The 25,570-nt window shown below is 44.3% G+C and overlaps 1 protein-coding gene across 2 annotated transcripts in view; it reads right to left on the bottom strand.

Moving 5' to 3' along the window:
• The window catches only part of BRCA1 (BRCA1 DNA repair associated), a 265,462-nt gene that overhangs the window by 79,842 nt on the left and 160,050 nt on the right, over positions 1–25,570 (bottom strand). For both annotated transcript variants that reach the window (XR_003943997.1, XM_030221125.1), the window contains exons 13-14: positions 12,239–12,356; positions 4,804–4,997 (exon numbers count right to left, since the gene is read on the bottom strand). Coding sequence is in view for 1 of the 2 variants with exons in the window: in XM_030221125.1 (XP_030076985.1) it covers positions 4,804–4,997; positions 12,239–12,356 (312 nt within the window). In the remaining variant the exon portion in view is untranslated. The remainder of the gene's footprint in view (positions 1–4,803; positions 4,998–12,238; positions 12,357–25,570) is intronic.

Raw genomic sequence — 25,570 nt, 5'->3', positions numbered from 1 at the left:
AAAAAAGATATAGTGGAACTAGAAAAGGTGCAGAGAAGGGCGACAAAAATGATAAAGGGGATGGAACGACTTCCCTTTGAGCAAAGGCTAAAGCGGCTGGGGCTCTTCAGCTTGGAGAAAAGACGGTCTATAAAATAATGAGTGGAGTGGATCGGGTAGACGTGAAGCGTCTGTTTACGCTTTCCAAAAATACTAAGACTAGGGGGCATGTGATGAATCTACAAAGTAGTAAATTTAAAATGAATCAGAGAAACTTTTTCTTCACTCAACATGTAATTCAACTCTGGAATTCGTTGCCATAAAATGTGATAAAGGCGGTTAGATTAGCAGAGTTTAAAAGTGGAATGGAGGAGTGGCCTAGTGGTTTGAGCACCGGTCTTGAAATCCAGAGGTGGCTGATTCAAATCCCACTGCTTCTCCTTGTGATCTTGGGCAAGTCACTTAACCCTTCCCACTGCCTCAGGTACAAATTTAGATTGTGAGCCCTCCTGGGACAGAGAAATATCCAGTGTACCTGAATGTAACTCACCTTGAGCTACTACTGAAAAAGGTGTGCACAAAATCCAAATAAATAATAAAAGGTTTGGACGGCTTCCTAAAGGAAAAGTCTATAGACCATTATTAAATAGGACTTGGGGAAAATATTTCTGGGATAAGAAGCATAAAATGTTTTGTACTTTTTTGGGGATCTTGCCAGGTATTTGGGACCTGGATTGGCCACTGTTGGAAACAGGATGCTGGGCTTGATGGTGGACCTTTGGTCTGTCCCAGCGTGGCAATACTTATGTACTTAAGTAATAAGGTCAGCCTGATACTGCAAAGATTTCTTGAACAAAATTGCAACTCTCCCTCCCCCTACGAGACCCAGAGGAGGAACAGAATACTTTGCCCACCTAGGTTCGTCTCAGTTTAAGGTTTTTTGCATCTGTAAGCCTTGTCTCTTGCAGACACAGTTGATATCCACCCTGTGGCACTTCAAGGCAGACAAGATTTTACTGCATTTCATCGAGGTGGATATCCCTCCCACATTCCACGTGACTATCTGGGCGCTACTACTAGCCATCTTCCTGGTCTCCAGACCCCTGTGAAGTAAGATAGTGAAAAATCTGAAAAAGGCAATTACTACTACTACTACTTAACATTTCTAGAGCGCTACTAGGGTTACGCAGCGCTGTACAATTTAACAAAGAGAGACAGTCCCTGCTCAAAGAGCTTACAATCTAATAGACAAGTGAACGGTCGGTCCGATAGGGGCAGTCAAATTGGGGCAGTCTGAATTCACTGAACGGTAAGGGTTAGGTGCCGAACGCAGCATTGAAGAGGTGGGCTTTAAGCAAAGACTTGAAGACGGGCAGGAAGGGGGCTTGGCGTAAGGGCTCAGGAAGGTTGTTCCAAGCATAGGGTGAGGCGAGGCAGAATGAGCGGAGCCTGGAGTTGCCGGTGGTGGAGAAGGGTACTGAGAGGAGGGATTTATCCTGTGAACGGAGGTTACGGGCGGGAACGTAAGGGGAGATGAGGGTAGAAAGATAGTGAGGGGCAGCAGACTGAGTGCATTTGTAGGTAAGAAGGAGAAGCTTGAATTGAATGCGGTATCTGATCGGAAGCCAGTGAAGTGACCTGAGGAGAGGGGTGATATGAGTATATCGGTTCTGGCGGAATATGAGACGTGCAGCAGAGTTCAGTTTCCTGAGCCATCAAACCACTTTCACCTGTCCCTGACCACAATCTCACACCACACAACCAGTACAGACATCAAGTCACACAATAAACAATCAGTGCAACTCCCCAACCATTCCACCCCTCATCCTCTACCCCCCACCCTTCCCCTACTAGTACCTTCTCATGTCTACTCAAAACATATCCACTATTCTCAAAAGCAGGGAAGGGAAGGTCACGGCTTTAAGTAAGGGTCCCTGAACCCCATAGTAATGCATCAACATAAGAAGCTAAATGAACAAGAAATAGCAAGATAACATATCACAATTAAGCAGATTAAGAAAAAAACAATTGAAATAAATGAGATAATCAAAGTCCCCAACAGGAAACATTACTCATGCACCCTATAAATGATAGACCGTAAGTCACACTCCCTCAGATGAACTGAGCTTTGAGAAAAGTCTGAGCAGCCCCCAAGGAATCCAAGGTCAGCCATTTGCTCGCTGAAAACACTTTTAGCACCACAGGATATAAGAACATGAAGGTGGCACAGATGGGTGAATATCACTGATGATGCTCCTGCAACTCGGGTGAAAAATCCTGGAAGATCCTAATAGGTGAACCCTTATACTGAAGAGTATCTTTCTTAACTCTGTCCCTCAGAGTATATCCATCTTGTGTTTAAAATTTAAGAGTTTAATTACCACCACCCGAGGATGATTGCACCATCTTGTTGTCTGCCCTCACTGTGCGCTCTCTCCAAGCAGAGTGCACCTGAACCCGCAGTAAGGGTGAATTCCTGCATGAGCCAGTGCTCTAGAATGTCCGATACTTGATGCTCTGCCAATGTTTCAGGTAAGCCCAAAGGCACAAGCTGCTGTGCAGAGATCGATTTTCTATATCATCCAAAATTGCGATTTGTTTCTGCAGTTGTTTCTCTCTAGCCCTGGAAGGTGCTGGTCCAACAAATAGGTCAGGTCTTCCACCGCGGACACCCATTGTTCAAATTCTCCAGTCCTACAGGTGGTATACGCTGGCAAAGTTTACAAACTAGCAAGTTGTTCAGAGAGTTCATCCAAGCGCGGATCTAAGGCACAGCCCACTGCCTTAGTGATCTGTGCAGGTTGAAGATCCGTAAATGCTGGCAGCTCCGCGCAAAGTGCATCGGCCATTTTCTCGGGCTGTGAATGGCTCTTATCCTGATTTTGTTTACTCGCCCGACCAGCCATAATTTTGCCTTCTCAAAATAAAATTTGTCCGTACAGTGTGTCCCAACACACTGCCACTATACGGAACTACAAAAAATGCTGACTTTCGGCAAATTAGTACCAATAAAAGGTGAGGGGACCCAAAGCTCCTCAGACCTAAGTCTTGTCAGCTCAACGCATCACATGATCTCCACAGCAAATAATTTATAACGTCATAAAGTTCTGCTTTCAAAAAACTCAAAACACTTGGTTGGGGGGGGAGAAAAGATGGGGGGAGGGTTCAGCTGTTTTCAGACTTCCATAGTAATCTCTGCTCTTGCATGAATAGAATTTGTATGAAAACCATACAGCTGTCTACTGCCAGGAAAGATTCAGTTCCAAAATGTGAACAGCTTTGGGACATGTAATAAGAGGAAAAAGATTCATATAAGCAATCAGAAAATATTTATTAAAAAAAATCTAAAATAAAGGTCTTAACTGCATTCAGTTTCTCCTAAACACAATGGGAGTGATAGGGAGAGCACCAATATTTAGATATCAGGAATGCACTTAAATGGAACATAGAATCATGATGGCAGATAAAGCCCAAACAGCCCATCCAGTCTGCCCTTCCTCAGTAACCACTAGCTCCTCCTTCTCCTAAGGGATCCCACATGGAATATATGTGAAAGTGCCAATATTCTAGCCATGCGCTATTTCTATCTGTTTCACCAGGTCTGCATTTCTCTTCTGCCTCTCCCAACCCCCAACCATCCAGCATTGCCGGTCTCCCCTCCCTTTCCTTTTCCACTCTCACACTCACTTGATCCAGGATCCTCCAGGTCCGCATGCCAGCAACAACAGCAGCTGTAATATAGAAAGCAGGTGCATGGAGCCCAGTGCACACAACTGCTGGCTCTGACAGCACCAGTCCTCCAAAACAGGAAGTTATATTAGAGGGGGCATGACTGGAAGATCTTGCAGTGGCGCATGTAAGACAGGACTCTACGTGCCTGCCATCTATTTGCTGCTGTTGGTGTTGCTGCCTGCATGCAGACCCAAGGAAGGAGGCAGGATCAAGTGAGTGGGGGAGGGAAAGAGGAAAGAGAGAGAGATTGGCAATGTACAATTTGGGGTTAGGAAGAGAGAAAGAGAGACAGAGGAGTGATGCTGGATAGGACTGGGGGAAGAGAAAAGAGATGTTGTTCAGGAGAAGGAAAGCGTGTTGAAGTTTAGAAAAAGGGAAAGGATGCTACCCATGGACGGATGGGGAAGGGAAGAGATGCTGCACATGGATGGAAACTAGAAAAGTTTAAAGAGGAGACAGAAAACTGGGAGAAAGAATTTGAAAAATAAAAACGACAACAAAGGTAAGAAAAATGAATTTATTTTCAGTTCAATAACTGAAATGTCAGTTTTGACAATTTATGTCTGCTGTGTATATTTTTCACTGCACAGAAGGAAATATGAGGGAACATTTTATGCGACTGAAATTTTTTAGCCACAATTAATCGAGCGATTAAATATATATGTGGGGGGGGGGTGTATACGGGAAATATTTTATTTCAAAAGTAAACACAAGCAAATCTAATTTTTACACAAGGTTGCATACCTCTAATAACCATTCTCCATTTTGCTTATCCCCTTAGATTCACACCATTTACATGTGTCACTATGATGCCCCTATGAGGCTCTGATAAGAACTGGCAGAGCAATACCCAATATAATCAGACTGATAACGGTAGATGCGGCCAGGCAGCAGATGTCTGCAGAAACTTTACCTATGAATCTCTCCTCTGAAGCAAGACAAGGAAAGAGGCAAGAAATAATTTTACTGAAGCTGCAAAGTGGCTGAAGGTGTTTCTGCCAATATTGCTGCTTTAATGCCCAAATCAACCTCTGATATCCAAGATCCGCAAACAGAACGGAAAGCATGGGTAGATGAAGCTGCCACTGTTACCTGATGCAAGACTGCATGCAGCAGATTGGTTGCCTCTCTCCTGCCCCTTATGCTGCTTCTCAGGGTAGGAACTGTCTTCCTGGGAGATGCTGTCTTTAAGTTCCTTCAGGAGATGGATGGACAGTCTGGCCACCTCTGGCATTTTTCTCTCCTTGGGCTGGGTTTCCAATGGGGTCAACGGGGGAGTTGGAGACCTTGTAGCAAATAACAACAAGAAAAAAACAGCCTTTCAAGCTGCTGTTCTATTTCAAACACCAAGCTTCTGGTCTGTGATATAAAAATAAAACATGCCCGCTTTTGTTTTGCTTTCACTGTAATGAACCAAAATTAGCTTTTACAAATAACTGAATGATGTCTTTCATTGAAGCAGAACAAGCACTGAAAAGCAAACAATCTGGCAGCTTTTTTTTTTTTTTTTGCTGATACATCTGGTGCATCAAATTCCTTATGACCTCATCTTTTTTTCAGTCTAAGGTATTATAAGCAGTTGATCAAAGCATATGATCTGCCAGATTTTACATCAGAAAAGCCGCCTTGGGGCTCAGCTGCATGTGCAGAAGATTGAAGCATGTCTCAAAAATAGCTGCATCATAAGACTGTCTTGAGCAACAATGCGAGTTTAGAAATGAGGGAAGAAGTTGTAGTGTTTCTCCAAGGCTAGCAAATGGCTGATGGTCCTATTTAGCAAAATGCAATAATTTACTAACACATGTTAACATATGCGTTGGTAAATAAGTCCCTGAAAGTGCCAAAGGTGGCCACCAGAGTAAGTTGTTCTACACCAAGGGTGGGCAACCTCGGTCCTCGAGGGCCCCAACCCAGTGGGGTTTTCAAGATTTTCCCAATAAATATGCCTGAGATCTATTTGCATACAATGGAATCAGTGCATGTAAACAGGTCTCATACGTATTCATTAGATAAATCCTGAAAATCCGACCGGGTTGCAGCCCTCGAGGACTGAGCTTGCCCAACCCTGAAATACACAAGTACCATGCTCATTTCATGGTACTTGACGTTCAGGAGGTAATTTCTTAACAGGGCATTCACAAAAAGTGTCAGGGAAAGCACCTATTTCAGGGGTGGGCAGCAACTGAGCCCTGGAGGGCAGAAACTCAAGTCGGGTTTTCCACATTTCCCCAATGAATATGCATCCACCCCTTAGAGTGACAATAATAATCCTGTTATGATTTATTTAATCCTAACTTATAAATAACAGTACAATAGTTTTTATGTACGAACTTCTCTAATATCAAAAAAAAATTTTATTCATATAAACATTTTAATTTACAATCTTCTGTCCAAGTTTCCATACACTCCAAACACTCACACAATCACACTCACACAATCAACCTACAAACAATTGCACTGTGAAACAAAAACTCACTGCAAAAATATGTGCAAAGATTCACATGAATACTACATATATAGTGCATCAATCTTCTTAGTATACTTGCAGCGCTCTAACACAGCGAGCACTGCTGCCAGAGTCCTCCAAATGTTGGTAACTTGCATATAATTTCAGTCCAGTGATCTCTCCGTATACTTGCAGCACTCTAGCACAGTGAGCACTACTTCCAGAGTCCTCCAAATGTTGATAAGTTTCCATACACTCCAAACACTCACACAATCACACTCACACAATCAACCTACAAACAATTGCACTGTGAAACAAAAACTCACTGCAAAAATATGTGCAAAGATTCACATGAATACTACATATATAGTGCATCAATCTTCTTAGTATACTTGCAGCGCTCTAACACAGCGAGCACTGCTGCCAGAGTCCTCCAAATGTTGGTAACTTGCATATAATTTCAGTCCAGTGATCTCTCCGTATACTTGCAGCACTCTAGCACAGTGAGCACTACTTCCAGAGTCCTCCAAATGTTGATAACTTGAATATAATATAATATAGTCTAGTGATTTCTCCAAATGGCACAACAATGATTTAAAGCTGAAAATAAGCAGCAAGTTCGCTCCACACTGCTAACAGCGATGGACAGCTGTAGACGTCATCAAAAGGTGCCAAAATACTGGAGCTACTAGTTCAAACAAGGCGCCAGGAATTCTGAAAAATCAAATTTTAAGTCTCAGCGTATTCCGTGCGCTGAAAAACTCTCTCTCCATAAAGGTATTCAAAAAAATCTTCAACACTTCAATGCACCAAATGTGCCCTCGGCCACTAGATTTTTAACCCAACGCGTTTCGCCTTGCGGCGTCTTCAGGGGCTAGATCTGTGTAAAAGGTAAACCCACGGTCACTTGGAACAGAAAAACCTGTCCTAATACATCTAAAGTCTATTAACAACTTTTGACACACAATTATACAAATATGTTTTTACCTCATTGTGGCGTACATCTGATTGAACACCCATATAAAACAAACCACAAGGGCACAATACAGCATATATAACAAAAGCAGGTTTTCATATAAAAGAGGGCAAAATCTTGCCGAGAAATTGAGGAACAAGGGCATCAAGCAGGTTGATAATGTTGGGCATAGGAGATGTACAGGGTGCACGTATTGCAAATTTGCTATTGAAATTTCTAATCAGAAATGCAGCAGGTGGTTTCGATTACAGTCATGTACGAATTGCGATACTGCTTTTGTTATATATGCCATATTGTGCCCTTGTGGTTTGTTTTATATAGGGCAAACTGTTAAGAAAGTTAAGCATAGAATTGCCCAACATCTCAGCAATATACGTCTGCAGAAAATGGAAACACCTTTGGTCAGTCATTGGGTGCAAAAAGCACATGAGATTGAACAGCTGAGATTTGTAGTACTTAAACATTTAGACCCTAATAAAGAAGGCAATTTGCTGCACAAAATGATGCAAGTAGAGCAGAGATTTATTTATGAATGGAGAACAGTGACTCCTACAGGTTTCAACAAGGAAGTTGAATGGATGGGTTTATAAATAGTTGAGTAAGGGGGGAGACATTATTTCTGGGCGTGCTCGGCGTCTGGGAACAGCCTAGACGCGGTACCTGCTAACCTATGGGTGTTCAATCAGATGTACGCCACAATGAGGTAAAAACATATTTGTATAATTGTGTGTCAAAAGTTGTTAATAGACTTTAGATGTATTAGGACAGGTTTTTCTGTTCCAAGTGACCGTGGGTTTGCCTTTTACACAGATCTAGCCCCTGAAGACGCCGCAAGGCGAAACGCGTTGGGTGAAAAATCTAGTGGCCGAGGGCACATTTGGTGCATTGAAGTGTTAAAGATTTTTTTGAATACCTTTATGGAGAGAGAGTTTTTCAGCGCACAGAATACGCTGAGACTTAAAATTTGATTTTTCAGAATTCCTGGCGCCTCGTTTGAACTAGTAGCTCCAGTATTTTGGCACCTTTTCATGACGCCTACAGCTGTCCGTCGCTGTTAGCAGTGTGGAGCGAACTTGCTGCTTATTTTCAGCTTTAAATCATTGTTGTGCCATTTGGAGATATCACTAGACTATATTATATTATATTCAAGTTATCAACATTTGGAGGACTCTGGAAGTAGTACTCACTGTGCTAGAGTGCTGCAAGTATACGGAGAGATCACTGGACTGAAATTATATGCAAGTTACCAACATTTGGAGGACTCTGGCAGCAGTGCTCGCTGTGTTAGAGCGCTGCAAGTATACTAAGATTGATGCACTATATATGTAGTATTCATGTGAATCTTTGCACATATTTTTGCAGTGAGTTTTTGTTTCACAGTGCAATTGTTTGTAGGTTGATTGTGTGAGTGTTTGGAGTGTATGGAATCTTGGACAGAAGATTGTAAATTAAAATGTTTATATGAATAAAAAAAATTTTGATATTAGAGAAGTTCGTACATAAAAACTATTGTACTGTTATTTATAAGTTAGGACCTCTTCAATGCTGCGTTCGGCACCTAACCCTTACCGTTCAGTGAATCCAGACTGCCCCAATTTGACTGCCCCGATCGGACCGACCGTTCACTTGTCTATTAGATTGTAAGCTCTTTGAGCAGGGACTGTCTCTCTTTGTTAAATTGTACAGCGCTGCGTAACCCTAGTAGCGCTCTAGAAATGTTAAGTAGTAGTAGTAGTAGGACAATGAATAGACATGAGATATATTTGCATGCACTGCCTCCATTGTATGCAAATAGATCTCATGCATATTCAATGGGGGAATCCTGAAAATCCGACTGGGTTAATGCTCACAAGGACCGAGGTTGCCCAGTCCTGACCTATTTAATGCCTACATTTATAAAAAAATTCAACAGAGGCTTATGTGCCTTTATCAAATAGGCACAAATGTTCTCAGACATACTTACTTCTGCTCCAATGCAGGCATAAATGCGTGTGAGCATTCTAAATGCACATATACATTTTATAAAGGTACACATATACCACTCCACCTTATAAGACGTTTTATTAAAATACTCCTTCAGTAACTTTGGCCAAGTTTGTTTCTGTTCAGTCAAAAAAACATAGCAGAGAGACTGAATGAATTCTTTTTCCGGTCTTTACGAAGATGTAAAATATCTACTTTCAACTGTGACTATGCAGAGGAACTGAAAGAAATCTCGGTGAACCTGGAAGACGTACTGAGCCAAATAGAGAATTTAAATAGTGATAAATCACCTATACCAGATGGCATACACCCCAAGATACTGAAAGAACTGACACATGAAATTTCTGATCTGCTATTACTTATCTATAGCCTGTCATTAAAATCATCCATAAACAAACATGGTTTCATGGGACAGAGTGAACATGGATTCAGCCAAGGAAGGCCTTGCCTCATCAATTTGCTTCATTTCTTTGAAGGTGGGAATAAACATGTCGATAAACATGAACCAGTTGATGTAGTGTTATCTAGATTTTCAGAAAGCTTTTGACAAAGTACCTCATGAGAGACTCCTGAGAAAATTAAGGAGTCATGGGATAGGAGACAATGTCCTTCTGTGGATTAAGAATTGGTTATTGGACAGAAAATAGAGGGTAGAGTTAAAAAGCCATTTTTCTCAATGGAGGAGGGTGAATAGTGGACTACCGCAGGGATCTGTACTGGGACCAGTGCTATTTAACATATTTATAAATGATCTGGAAAACGGAACAAAGAATGAGGTGATTGAATTTGCAGATGACATGAAAATATTCAAAGTTCTCAAAACATATGAGGATTGTGAAAAATTGCAGGAAGACCTTAGGAAACTGGAAGATTGGGCATCCAGATGGCAGATGAAATTTAATGTAGTCAAATGCAAAGTGATGTACATTGGGATGAATAATCCAAATCATAGTTATCTGATGCTAGGATCCACTTTAGGAGTCAGCATTCAAGAAAAAGACCTAGGTGTCATTGTAGACAATACACTGAAATCTTCTGCCCAGTGTGCAGCGGCGACCATAAAAGCAAACAGGATGCCAGAAATTATTAGGAAAGGGTTGGTAAATACGACCAAGATTATTATAATGCCTCTGCATCTCTCCATCGTGCTACCTCACCTTCAGTATTGCGTTCAGTTCTGGTCGCTGTATCTCAAAAAAGATATAGCAGAATTAGAAAAGGTTCAAAGAAGAGTGACCAAATGATAAAGGTGATGGAACTCCTCTCATGAGGAAAGGATGAAGAGGTTAGGTCTCTTCAGCTTGGAAGAGAGACAGCTGAAGGGGGATCTCATTCAGGTCCACAAAATTCTGAATGGTGTATAACAGATAAAAGTGAATTGATTTTCCACTCTTTCAAAAAGTAGAAAGACCAAGTGATACTCAATGAAATTGCATGGAAATACTTTTAAAACAAATAGGAGAAAATATTTTTTCACTCAACAAATAATTATGCTCTGGAACTTGATGCCAGAGATGTGGTAACAGAAGTTAGTATATCTGTGTTTAAAAAAGGTTTGGACAAGTTCCTGGAGGAAAAGTCCACAGTCTGCTATTGAGATAGACATGGGGGAAGCCACTGCTTGCCCTGGGATTGGTAGCATGGAATGTTGCTACTAACTGGGTTTCTGCCAGGTACTTGTGACCTGGATTGGCCACTACTGGAAGCAGGATACTGGGCTAGATGGACCACTGGTCTGACCCAGTATGGCTATTCTTATGTTCTTAACCAAAGTATCTGAAAACTCCTAGGCCAGAAAGAGTTCAGCCTAAGAGTAAAAAAATCCACCTGGAAAAGGGCTTTTGGAGCACACTTTCAAGCTCTGTACTTAGTTTTTAAGTCTGCGGGTATAAACCTTTATACGTAATTTTCAAGGGAGAAGTCTGTTCAAAGAGAACATTGAAAACCGCCATGGGTACTAAGCACAAGCACACTTCACACCAGCTCTTTGTGTGGGTAATTTAAATTTAAATTGTACAGCGCTGCGTAACCCTAGTAGCGCTCTAGAAATGTTAAGTAGTAGTAGTAGTAGTAATTTAAAAAATAATAATAATAATGTGCAGAGATGTGAAAATAAGATCCGGTTGTTATTATTGTCTAAGTCCATCCAAAAAAATGCTCAGAAATGCCTCCTCTCAATCCACCTGACAGTATGTTCAAACTCTACGTCACACTGAGAAAAACCTTTTCACAACATATTTACCCAGCTAAAACAGCTTTAGAAATTGTTCTCATGGAGGCAACTGCCATATCACCTTGCATGACCTCAAAGTCCACAAGTACTGCCACTGCTTGAAAATTCTAAGGGAAAAAAGTGTTTGCACACACCTCGCACCTCCATTTTGTGTAGGTAGTTTAAAATTAAAAAAAAGAATGCATTTACTTTTGAAAATACAAAGCATGCATACGGTTGCAAACCCAGGGCAGGATGCACTAAGGTCCCCGTAAAGAATCGCTCTCTATTTGCACCTCGGTAAGATTTACCGATTTGGAAATACAGAAGGATTCCCAAAGCGAATCACATGCAAATGAGTTGTTCGCAGCTTCTGCAAACAACTCATTTGCATGTGATAAAGGGGAAGCTAGTTGGTCAGCTGAGCATGCGCAGAACAGCCAGAATGATGCTTGTACACGGCCTTCATACACGAAAAGAAGCTGCGTGTATGGAAGCCGGAATAGTTTTTCTTTCTTATAACTGCGATAAGACTCCAAAATCTCTCTGCTAGAATAAAACAGGAAACAACGAGCCTCTCACCACTTTGGACAGCTCTCTATAGAAGCACATGACACTCTCCACTTCTCCTTCCATGCTGCCCCTAGACAAAAGCTGCCTCTTCATTTGGCAGCTATGCGACGGCTCACTGCTGTAGACTCGTCGCACCAGTGTAAAACCCACATTGCTGGCTCATTAGATTTTGTACATCTAGGTCCCTGTCCTAATCCCAATCTCCAGGCACCTTTCTCTCAAATATGGGTATAGAACTGCCAACCTATATCCCAGTGCAGGAGGTTTCTCTGCTACACTGCTATGGAATTGAACAAACCAGATCCCATCATACCGCCAACCCCAGCTCAAAATTTACCTGGCATTATTTGCATCCTGACTGTTCTTGTTGAAATCATCTCTTGTGGCCAGGCCTCCATCAGCTGGAATGCATTGTTTTTTCTGCTGAGTATCCCAAGTTGAAAATGATGCTTTCTCTGCAAAGACATATTTTTATTTAGGCAATCCTTGCACCTTCTTAGCCAGCTCACATTAGAGCTGCTTTTAATTCTTCCCATTTTTTTCTTACATCCTCCCAATCTCAAAACTGACAATACATACAGCTTTGTAGCAAATACCTCTACCCAGGAAAGCTGGATTCAGTTCCCTTAAAGAGATCTTTCTGCAGAGATACCCAGTTCCAGGCTGGAGATTTTGGTACAGTCCTGGATTTCTGACCACCCCATCCTAGTGAATTAGGGGACCTACAGCACCGATTTCAATGGGCAGGATTAGGTATTACAAATCCCATACTACTTTGGGATGTAAGTTGGAAACCAGAACGAGCCAAAAAGTCTCCAGCCTGAAACTGGGAATTTGCCATCTCTGCCTCTGCGGTTTGGACAGGGCTGTTTAATATTACCAAGTGATCCTTCTGAAACTGCCACAAACTGAAAGCTTTAGACCAAAAACAAATCTGTAGTCAAAACTCATTGCCTAGTTTTGGCCAAAGCCGAAAACTCAAGTTTGGTTGTGTGAATGTAAACCAGTGAGAGCTGCTGGGAATGTCAGAGCGTGAAGTGCATCTTTCTGCTAAACACACAGTATCCAAGCCAGAATATAATAATTTAAATAATGAAAGACTATTTTACCTTCAGGCAAGATAACTCCCACACACTGGACTACAACTAATGAAAAACTAAAAACCATGATGCTTTTACAGTAGCTAGATTTTGCACTACACTCGAAGTGACAGCTAACATCATAACTCCACAAAGATACTAATTCCTAAGGAGTTTATTCTAGGGTTACCATATCTGCCGTGAGGAAAAAAAAAAAAGAGGACACAAAATATCACCCCCCCCCCCCACCCCCACATCACATCCCTGCACGCAGTGTCACTTTTGACCCCCCCACCCCCAAGAAAACCAGATTCCCTCTCTCTCCCACATATATCCCCTTCTCAATCTTTTTCCAGCCTCCCTCCACCTACATGACTCCAGTCACATCTACTCCCCTCCCCTCTCTTAATGTAGTGCCCTGGTGGTCTAGTGGCCTCTTTTGGGCAGGAAAGAACCCCTTCCTTCCTGCCTGGCGCTGCCGCAGACCTCTTGCTCCTGGCTCCGCTTCAAAATGGCTGCCGAGAGTTCAAGCAGTGACCTTGTAAGACTTCTGCAGAAGACTCGCGAGGCCGCCGCTTGAACTCTAGGCAGCCAAGAAGAGGCTCTTTCCTGCCCCCAAAAGGCCACTAGACCACCAGGGCACAATAATAAGGTAAAGGAGGGGAGAGGATAGGACACCCTGAGGCCCACCTGCCCATCCGCCCACAAACCCGGACAAACGGGCAGGCTGGCAAAACCCCCACAGATGCACCTCAGTGTCCTCAAAAACAGGACATGTCCGGGTAAAACTGGACATATGGAAACCCTAGTTTATTCCAAATGTACAGACTTAAATTCCTTCAAAATTCTGTATCAAAAGCATTTATTTGAAGCACTCTAATTATCATATAAACTATTATACAAGATCAAAACTGCATTACTTGCAAATGCAGTACAAAAAAAAAGGAATACAAAAAGTAGTCCCCCCTCCCCTGGACTACCTTGCAATCCCCTAGTCTAATGATGTAGTCAGAGTAGGAACGATGCCGCAGTCACAATAGCCCTTTTGAGATCAGAATTGGAATGAGCAGGAGTAATTAACTAGGGGATCACTCCTCCCCCAACTATATTTCTAAACCACCTTTGGGTGGGGAAAAAGATACTCAAGGGTGGGGAGGGTGTCAGGGAGGAAAGGCAGGAGAGAGAGAGGGAGCAAGACAAATGGGGCAAAGCATAAATTTTCAGCTCCACTGAAAACACACGGTCATTTTTCAGCCGAAACAGAATATGGCTGAAAATTAAAATAACTTTTTGGCAAAAAAAAAACAAAACCAGGCAGGAAAAAAAATGATTTTGGGCCTGTTTTGGCACCATAACTGAAACTGAAATTCGGTTGGTCTCTAGATCACATCATCAGTAGATGGGACTCAGATACAGGGTTGCTCTCTTCTCCAGGCCTCCACTATAACTTATGCTCGGTAATGACAGACAGACAGCATGTGTCCTGCGAATGAACATTCACAAGCCCTGCCCCTCTTCCTCTGTTGAACTGGAAAACCACAATATTGGACCGACACAGGATCCTAAGCTGGCTGTTACCACCATCAATGCCGCCGGTTCTACCTTCATGCCCTGAATTAGTGAGGGGAGTGGGGGTAGGAATTGGATAAGAGAAGGAAGAAGAGGTCTGCTATTTTGCTTTCATCATTATCTGGGGTCACATGAAGGTTTAAATGTTAAAATGGAGTCATACTAGATGAAAGGCGATGCCACGAACTGAAATAGTTAACAGTATTAGGGATACAGTAGAACGGTAAATTTTGTTCTGATCTACCTATCTATAATTGATCTCTCTGAAATCAGCAAGGGGAACAAACAACGAGAGCGACTCGTGAGGCATATTCTTTGAGCTGCAAACAGGCTGAAATGCAGACCTCAGGGCCTATCGGAAACAGTAGCCAGCAGGGTTTTTGAGCCCAGGCTTCACACTGAATATGGGCCTCCATTTGGCAAACTGCTTTTATTACCTTTTTTTTTTTTTTTTACACCTAGGGCCCTGTTTACTAAGCAATGTTATAGGCACATTAACATTTTAAACACGCATTAACCATGTACGTGCCTACAATATCCCTATAGGTGTCTACATGGTTAGCGCACTAATGCATCTTAGTAAACAAGGCCCCAAGTTTCAAGACTGTAGGACCTCTTAATATGTGCTGGCCCAGGTCTCCGATTCTCTAAAAGGTCATTTCCTAGTTGTGTCACCCAACTGCCTGCAATTAACTTTGTTTTGTTGCAAATATAAAACAGCAGTTCTCATGACACCTATACCCTACATTTTCCTGCACAAATTTGAATTCAATGTGGCTAACAAGCTACACGAAGACAGTACAAAATATGAAATAAAAACCATAATTACACACATATCAACAAAGAAAAAAATCAAATACACATGCAATGGGGGGGGGGGGGGGGGGAGGAAGGAGAAAAAAACCTAGGCATCAGCATCAATTAACAGAAATTTTGACAGAACTTGTCACTGACCAGCTTAAAGGAAATCATTAATCTACAGAGAACCAGCAGATGCTCGGGAAGGCAACCAAGAGGAACTTTACAGAAGAGATTAACACTTCTATCCCCTATCCTCTTCCTCTCAGGGGCTGAAAGCTACGGACGAAAATGTGTGATGAACAGCCACCAGTTTTCAGCTTTCTACCAAGACTATACTATAAGGAGGTCTGCAACCCGACTGCATCCCGAAGACAGATGGAGAAGCAAAATCACTGTATTAAATTGGTCCTGGATTTATCCCAACGGCCAGAGTCCTTCAGCATCTGCTGAGGAAGGGCAGAGGCTTAGCCTTCATTAAAAATGGTTTTCTAAACCCAGGTAAATCCCATATTTCATGTGGTAGTCAGTCACCCTTACTGTCACTAACCCAACCAGTATGTTACATTTGAATATTCTACTGACTGAACAGCAGAGAAAAACATGAAGCCTCTTAAAGGTGAAAACTGCTGCAGAACAAGGCATGCCTTACCAATGAAAAACCGGTAATCTGTTTAACTCAGGCACTGAAGAAGCAGTTGAGCTAAATACACCATTGTTTTGGACTACGCCACTGAGAAATGCAACCATGCATCCCAGAGCGGAGAACTCATTTTCATCTATTTATCCGATGGCGCCTTCTTGCTGAAATAAAAGAAAAGGTAACCATACATCTTTTCTTTTTATCTGGTTCTAATAGAATGAGTAAAGAATTCCATAAATCACGAATGCTGATCCCAGCGATTAATTATTCCGTGTCAAGTGCAGGGTAAAACCTTAGGGGAGGGTGTGGAGCAGAGAGGAAAGATGGGAGACTATGTACAACTATGAGGAACCCACAGATGAAAGAGGAAACTTCCACTGTATAATGGCAGAGATATACTGCCATCCCCCTGCCAGCTTGAGAAGCTGAAGCCAGGCTTGGGATTCAAATCCAGGTCTACCAAATGCCCTGCCACCATGCAGCGGGGCTGTTCCCTCTCTAATAACTTTGTAAAGCTCTAATTAAGAAAACACTGGCAGGATGCAAAAACTGGGGATGTTTGATGCTTGCACAGAGCTGTAGTGTATCACTCATCCTATATAATAATTTGAACTTCCATCTGGATGCCTGGGTTCGTAACACAGCTCCCACTGGTCCACCTTGAGGATGACATCACAGGGCGGACCAATGCAGGGGTGTGCTGGTAAATTTTTAACAACAGGCTCTTTCTCCGGACGTAGCCAGCTCTGCAGTTGGAAGGGCCAGGGGTGGCCGGGGTGGGGGAGCAACACTTGCCTCTCTCTCCTCCTTCCCTTCGTGCGGGCACGCTAGGCATACTGCCACCACTCCCAACGTCTTGCTCTGAGCAGCATGCTGGAACTTCTCTCACATGTCCGAGAAGTCCCAGCCTGCTGCCCAGAGCCGGGGAGCAGCAGTAGTCTATTTACTTGGCTGGCAGGGCTCAGCATCCCCACCAGCAAAGTAAAAGATAATTCAGCAGGGGGCCCTAGCCCATATTTTGGGAGCCAGTTGTTAAAGTAGCCATGGAGGGCCCTACTTTAACAACCGGCTCCCAAAATTCTTAAAAACTTAACAACCGGCTCTTGCGAGCCTGTGAGAGCCTGCTTCAGCACACCACTGGACCAATGGGAAGTGAGAGGGAAGGGAACCCAGTACCAGCCACCGGAGGTGAGTAAAGAATCACCCCCCCCCCCCCCGAGTTGCATGTTCCCTTACCTCCCTCCCTCCCTCTTTCCTATCCCGTCCGTCCGAGTTCCATGGGCTCACTCGGGAGTCCGACGGCCCCAATCCCGTCCGAGTTCCACGCTCCCCATCTCCTCCGATTTCCACCGCCAAGTGCCTCCCTCCATCTCTCTCTGTGGCCTCCGAGTGCAAGCAGGACGTATGCCGCTGCCCCTGCCCTTCGTAAGTGCCGGCTGTTCTTTAAAACTTTTTACCTCCTGCTTGGCCGGCAACAGTGAAGTCCAACACGCACGGACGCCACTTCAGACTGCCTTCGCTTCTGTTTCAGCTGTGCCTCTGGTCCCGCCCTCATTTCCTGTTTGCGGAAGGGCGAAAACTGGGCAGTGGAAATCAGAGGGGGGGGGTGTGGAACTCGGACGGCATGCAACGAGAGTGGGGGGGAGGGGGTCCTAGGACGACAGGGGGGAGGGGGTCCTGGGATAACAGAGGGGGAAGGGGCAGGACCTGGAAGGAGAGGGGTGGTCCTGTAACTCCAACGGGAGGAGGGGACCTGTAACTCCAACAGGGAGGTGGGGTCCTGCAACTGTAAGGGGAGGTGGGGTCCTGCAACTGTAAGGGGAGGTGGGGTCCTGAAACTCGATGGGGAGGGGCACCTGGAACGCGGAGGACAGGGAGGGAGGCAGGTAGGGAGCATGGAACTCCGAGGGGAAGGGGGCTCGAACTCGGAGGACAGCAAGGGACGGACAGGGGTGCAGGGAACTCCCAGGGGGTGAGGGGGGGGGCGAGGAGGGGCTGGGAGAGGGTTGGAGGGGGTGAGGGGGAGGGAGCCCTTGCTAGCGCCCGATTCATTTCACACAGAAATGGGCCTCTTTTACTAGTGATACATAAAGTAAAGCAACAGAGGCCTTTGCTGCAGCCCAGGAGGATGTGCAAGTTATGTCATTTTGCTTTGTACTTATTTCTAGAGCAGCAAATCAGAACAGGAAATTAAAAAAAAAAAGCAGAGAAGAAAATATTAAGTCCCCTTTTATAGCCAAATGAATGCACAGAAATGTCATTAGAGTTAATAACAAACTTCCCAGTGACTGCATCGCTTCTGCTTGCTGCTGTATTTCTATTAACATTCCCCTCCCTGGCACAGTACAGCAAGAGATGGAAATTGCAGCCAAGGAACCCGTCCATCCACAGTAAGCTCAGCGCTTTAATTTTAAACAAAAGTTAGTGCCTGCAGAGAGACCTTCAAGCTTAAAGGGGGTGGGGAGTGCAAATAATAATACATCCCTACCTCCTACAGGCTACACTGAGTCAGCCTTAGGATGCAGTTTTTTTTTTGTTCTCTCCAACATGTCTCTAACATAATACAAGCACGTGACCTTACTTACAGCTGCATGTATGAGCTGAAACAATGCACTTCACTTCTATCGATGAAGAAATGAACAAGCATTTGATTTCACACATTTTTTTAAACTTTTTTTTTTTGGGGGGGGGGGAGGGGGGGGACCTGGGAATTTCCTCCTGCTCCTTTGAGTTTCCAACTACAGAGACTGCAACACTGCAGATCAAGGCAGAAAGGCCAATCAGCCATTCAGTCTGCCTACTTATTCTGTCTCCATATTGCAAAGATATATCTCAGGTGCAATCCATAAAACATAACCACCTACAAAATATCACATCTTATCCAAGTCAGTTTCTTTTGTTCCTTACTGATTTTCTACCATCCTGGGCAAATATCTATACAATAGATCCATCTAGTCTACCCAACAAGGCAACAAGAGTTGTATCTGGCACTCCGCACAGGTTACATACATGACATCGTAAACAGGACATTCGGCAACTTGCCAATCTCATATATGTAATTATATGATGCAATCTTGGAACATAATAGCACAACACAATTAGGGTAAAGGGTTATGGTTTTGATACACCACCTTTCTGTGAGTACAGTGCAATCCGCTTAAGTGCAAGGGTCTGGGACCAAAGAAATACATGCAGTTAACTGGAGCGTGCATGTATTGTTTATTATATGTACAGTATACAGTCTCCGTTAACTGACGTTAAGCTTACTTGAAGTAATCAGTCATAGTCCTCTGCACACTATTGTGTCTGTGAGTTCCATAGACTACGTCTGCCAGATGGTAAAAACTGTCATGGCACTGACAACCAGTGGCCTCCACATAGGCCCACACAATGTTGAGACTCTCCAGCGCTCTTGCAAAAGTGACAGGAAGTTGAATTTCATCAGCATTTGCCTCGCTGCTCATTTCATCATCAGTAGTTGCCTGTGTTTAGGTGCATATCTCGAAATCAGTGCTGTCGGCAGCTGTTTGTAGATTGTAATGAAACGCCTCTTCAGTAACACCGGTTGGTATGTCAATAGCCTGTTCATCTGACGTGTCTGCAACAGCTGCATCTGTTTCGTCCCTCTCCACATCCTTAACAAAGCTTGCCCGCTTGTAGCAGTTCACAATGGTTGCCTGTGTAACAATTCCAGGCTTCGTTCTGCATATGAAGGGAATCCAAAAGTGACAGATTATGAGCCAGTTCAACAGCACGTTTATCCTTGCCAGTCTGGTCATCCATAACGCTCTTCAGACGACGTAGCACAAGAGTCTGTTAATGTTGTTTGAAATTGGCTATTATGCCCTGATCCATAGGTTGCATCAGAGAGGTAGAGTTTAGTGGCAGGAAGACCACCTTGACGTTAGACAGCCTGACATCATCACTGTGTGCAGTACAATTATCACACAGCAACAAAATCTGACGCTTTTGTGCCTTCATTCTAGTGTCTACCTTCTTTAGCCACTGCTTCCAAATTTCCCCAGTCATCCATGAATTTGCGTTAGCCTCGTATGACACAGGAAGTCGCTTAACATTCTTGAAACAACAGGGCTGTTTGCTCTTTCCAATGACAAGTGGTTCCAACTTCTCACTCCCATCCATATTGCAGCAAAGGAGGATCGTCAGTCGTTCCTTTGACGTTTTACTTCCTGTAGTTTCGGCTTGTTTGAATGCAAGTGTTCCATCGCTCGCCAATAGAGACCGGTTTCATCAGCATTGAAAATATCATGAGGTGCAAACTCGTTCAAGATGGTAGGAAGAACTGAAACAACTCAATTTTCAGCACCAAAGTCATCAGCGTCTTGTTTTTCACCATGCTGTTTCTTGAATTTTATGATATTCCTCTCCTTCTATCTTTCCAACCATCCAACAGTAGCTTTGAATTCAGTTAGTCCAAGACCTTTCAGCTAGCTGATTAGCTTTCTCTAAAAGCAGTGGACCACTGACAAGAAAATGTCTACCCCTAACTTGAGAAAAACACCGAAGAAGAGCATCTTCTACCTCCTCAGCTTTTCCCGCCCGTTTACGTTTCCTGTGTGGATTTGTATTGTTTTGCCAGTCTTCCAGAAGCTGATCTTTCTGCTTCAAGATAAGTGAAATTTGACTGGGATTGGCCCCATATTCTTTAGCAATAGATGCTTGACTTTGTTATTTTCTAATTTTTTAAGAACTTCTATTCGTTCAGCCAGTGGTAAAGTCTTACAGTTCTGTGACAACGACTCCATTGTACATACAACTTTTTTTCGCTTATTCTAAATATTAACTCTCAGTGGTTACCACCTGTGGCAGGTAACCAATGAGAGCTATGCGATAGAATTCAAATTTATCGCCCCTTTTTCACGTGCCAATCGGCTTCCATATTCTGTACGTGTGCTTATGCGGAGTCTTTCATGCAGAGAAGCGGTCTTAAACCATGCATATAAGCGAAGCTTGCACTTATCACTGGTGCGCTAAACCGGTTTGCCCCCATAGAAATTGATGGCGCCAAAAACGGGACCAAAGTACGGCATGCAGTTAAACAGAGCATGTGCTTATCCGACGTGCACTTAAATGGAGTGCACTGTACAACCAAAGCATTTTACATATATTAAATGCAGATACTTTCTCTGTCCCTAGTGGGCTCACGATCTAAGTAAATTTTAACTGTAAGAATATCTACCACTCCCCCACTGATAACTAGAATACTTTATTCACTAATAACTTTATGAGGCCTGCCCCTCCACTGCTACTACTACTTATCAATTCTATAGCACTACTAGACGTACACAGCGCTGTACACTTGAACGTGAAGACAGTCCCTGCTCAAAAGTGCTTACAATCCTACTATATAAATGAAGTGACCGACGCCACACAACGCTTCAGACCAACCCACACCCACCTCGTCCGTCCGCACCTTGAAAACGATCACAACTGCTGAACACACCCACCTCCTGCTCCCGCCCATGTGCGGCACATCACACATCGCCGCCCTGCCCCTACCCCGCAGAGGTCGCTACCGCTCCCCCCCCTGAGGTCACCGCTGGCCCCCCCTCCACCCGGGCCCTCTCCGTTGAACTTACAGCGCTTCACCTCCGAAAGCGCAGCAGACAGCGGCAGATCGCCTTCCTTCCCTCCCTGTGTCCCGCCCTCACCGAAGTTATGTCACACGAGGGCGGCACACAGGGAGGGAAGGAAGGCCGAAGGGAGTTGAGCTACCACTGTCTGCTGTGCTTTCGAAGCTGCGGCGCTGTGAGTTCAATGGAGAGGGCCAGCGGTGACCTTGGGGGGGGGGGGGGGAGCAGCGGCAGCAACCTCGGGGGGAGGGAGACGCTCTGGAACTCGGAGGGAGGGGCCTGGAACTCGGAGGGGGAGGGAGCCTGGAAATCGGAGGGAGGGGGCCTGGAACAGGGACAGAGGGAGGGGCTACAAAAATATTTTGTAATCAGCTACAAAAATGGTATGGGATTTGCATTGCAAACTGTACGAGGAGAGACTTGACGACCTGAACATGTATACCTTGGAGGAAAGGAGAAACAGGGATGACATGATTCAGATGTTCAAATATTTGAAAGGTATTAATCTGCAAACGAACCTTTTCTGAGACGGGAAGGTGGTAGAACTAGAGGACATGAATTGAGGTTGAAGGGGGGCAGAGTCAGGAATAATGTCAGGAAGTATTTTTTCTCACAAAGGTTGGTAGATACGTGGAATGCCCTATGTGGGAGGTGGTTGGAGATGAAAATGGTAATGGAATTCAAACATGCATGGGATAAACAAAAAAGGAATCCTGTTTATAAGGAAATGGATCTACAGAATCTTAGCGGGTATTGGATGGCAACGCCGGTAATTGAGAAGCAAAACCAGTACTATGTTGCTATATATATATATATATATATTTTTTTTTTTTTTTTTTTTTTTTTTTAACTCTTCTCACCTTAGACATGTTTAGGTTGCAGTGGGATTGTAGAAGAAGCGACAATGCTGAGAACCTGGAGCATAGCATTTTGGATCATCCTTTTCCGCTTCTGATCACTGACATTAGAGAACAGTCATCCTCAGTCAGCGACTTCAACTAATGAACATGAGGGACAGGCAGAACAGTCAACTCTGTAGGAAGCCGAAGAAGGGGTAGTGAGGAGCAACTTTAGTTTCTTTTCTCAAATGATGGAGAGGAGGGGGCTTTTCCACACTAGTGAAGTTTTTTTTAGTATGCTTTGAATTTCTGTTGAAAGCAAAGGAGCTGGTGTAGGTTGAAGTCTGAGAATTTCAATGCTTATATGGCTGAGTACCAGAGACGAAGGTAACTGGGGAGGACTGGATGATCCAGTTGCTCTTTATTTCCAGTCATTTACTTTTCCAAAATTACTAGTATATCTGTTGGGAATGGACCAGTTTTGAGTCTGGGACACTTCAGTGGTAAGAAAAGATTAGACTTCTGTGTATACAGTGCTCTCATTTATATTTAAGCTGGATCTTTTGGTCATACCTGGAACCAGACCCATTTTGGGGATTTTGTGAAGATAGTGCTCGCTACCCAGGGTTGGGGAAGGCATCTAGGCCATCTCTCAACATAGATACCCATGGCTGGATATTCAAAAGAGTTTTAAGCGGTTGACACTAAACATATATATTTTTTAAAGGCTCCAGTAGTTGGGAAGTATGATTGGTGCAGAGCAGGCTTTTATGATCTGTGACCCAAATAGCAGGAAGAACTAGGCATTAAGTATGTGTATATGACAGTGATGGCGAACCTATGGCACGCGTGCCAGAGAGGGCACGCAGAGCCCTCTCCCTTGGCACGCGCGCCGTCGCCATCACTGGTCCGCCCACTCTCCCTCCCAGTTCGGCCTTCCTCCCGCCCTCCCTCCAACCCAACGAGCAACAGACCGCCCGCCCATCCTCCCTCCCTCCCAGCACCAGGAACCCCCCCCCCCCCTCCTCCTAAAATTTAAAAAACGTACCTCCTCGGCTCGGAGTTTAGGCGGCGTGCGTCCATAGCGGCAGCGAAGCGCGTGTGCTTCGCTCGACGCGCCTTCGGCCTTCCCTGTCTCTCAAGCTCTGGTCCCGCCTATGGGCGGGATCAGAGCTTGAGAGACAGGGAAGGCCGAAGGCGCATCGAGCGAAGCACACGCGCTTCGCTGCCACTATGGATGCACGCCGCCTTAACTCTGACTCCGAGGAGGTATGCTTTTTAAATTTTAGAAGGAGGGGGGTTCCTGGTGCTGGGAGGGAGGGAGGCCTGCCTGATGGTGGGTGCTGGGTGGAAGGGAGGCCTGATGGTGAGTGCTGGGTGGGAGGGAGGCCTGATGGTGGGTGCTGGGTGAGAGTGAATCCTGATGGTGGGTGCTGGGTGGGAGGGAGGCCTGGTGCTGGGTGCTGCCAGGTGCTAGGAGGGAGGGCAGGGGGGAGAGGAGGGTGGCTGGACATTTGTGGCTGGAGGGGAGAGGAGGGTTGCTGGACATTTGTGGCTGGAGGGGAGAGGAGGGTTGCTGGACATGGATGGAGGGCAAGAAATGAAAAAGAAAGGAGAAAAGTAAAGAAATCAATGGAAAGGAAGCCCTGGAAACGGAGTTAAGAGAACAGATAGAGAGCAGCAGAATCAGCGACTAGAACCAATATGGATAGAAAAACAAAATCACCAGACAACAAAGGTAGGAAAAATCATTTTATTTTCATTTTAGTGTTTGGAATATGTCAAATTGGAGAATTTACATCTGCTGTCTTATTTTGCACTGGGTATACTGGAGCTGTAACAGCTTACAGAAATGATTTATAATGGAAGAAAATCATGTTATTTTTTTCTCCTATACTAGTATAATATTTTCAATGATGTCTGTTTATATGCGCCATGGCTGGTGTAACGGGTGTGGCTATCATAGGGGTGGAGTCATATGTGGTGACCCCGCCCATAATGAGCACCGGCACTTTGCGATAAATAATTCGATTTTGGGTTGCTGTTTGAGCACTCGGTCTCTAAAAGGTTCACCATCACTGGTATATGATATCACATACGCAGTACCTTAGACTACTGCAACTTGCTTCTCACAGGTCTCCCACTAAGCCATCTCTCTCCCCTTCAGTCTGTTCAGAATTCTGCTGCACAACTTATATCCCGCCAGTGTTGCTATGCTCATGCTAACCCTCTTCTCAAGTCACTTCATTGGCTCCCTATCTGTTTCCGCATACAGTTCAAACACCTTTTATTGACTTACAAGTGCTTTCACTGAGCAGCTCCTCAGTACCTCTCATCTCTCCCTACACTCCTCTCTGGGAACTCTATTCATTGGGTAAATCTCTCTTATCTGTACCCTTCTCTTCCACTGCCAACTCCAGACTCCGTTCCTTTTATCTTATTGCACCATATGCCTGAAATAGACTTCCTGAGCCGCTACGTCAAGCTCCATTTCTGGCTGTCTTTAAATCTAGGCTAAAATCCCACCTTTTTGATTTTGCTTTTAACTCCTAACACCTATTCACCTGTACCAGAATCCTTGTATGTTTTATCTTTCCCACCTTATTAATTCCCTTATCTGTTGTTTGTCCTGATTAGACAAGTCGTTAAGCCCATTAAAACGGGCAATATTTTTTATTTCTGACATATAATGTAAAATTTGATGAACGTAATGTGTAGTGCTTGAAAGAGTGCGGGGAAAAGTTGGGGGGACAGAGAGAGTGACAGTGTGTATATGTGTGTGTGAGAGAGAGAGAGCTGCTAGGAGTCCCTGTGAGTGGAGGGTCATTTGCTCCTTAGCCAGTTGTTTGGGGCAGCAAAGCAGGGCTCGTTTTTGAGTAGCCTGCCCCCTCCCCCATACATCTTCCTGTAACCTATATGGGGTATGGTGTGGTATTGTTGGACTTCAATGAGTTCACTGTATGTGTGGCGTGTGTGAGTGACGTGCCTGGGATACATTCCCGGCGTCGCTGTCCCGCTGTGTGTGTGTGTGTGTGTGTGTGAGAGAGAGAGAGAGAGAGAGAGAGAGACAAAGTGTATGTGTGTCTTTGTGAAAGAGAGAGAAGAGAGTGTGTGAGAGTGAGTTCAGAAAGAGAGACAGAGTTGTTT

The sequence above is a fragment of the Microcaecilia unicolor genome, chromosome 12 (genome assembly GCF_901765095.1).
Source record: "Microcaecilia unicolor chromosome 12, aMicUni1.1, whole genome shotgun sequence".
Classification (NCBI taxonomy): Eukaryota; Metazoa; Chordata; class Amphibia; order Gymnophiona; family Siphonopidae; genus Microcaecilia; species Microcaecilia unicolor.
The sequence above is the reverse complement of the archived record's forward strand: the minus strand, read 5'-3'. Positions and strand labels throughout refer to the sequence as shown.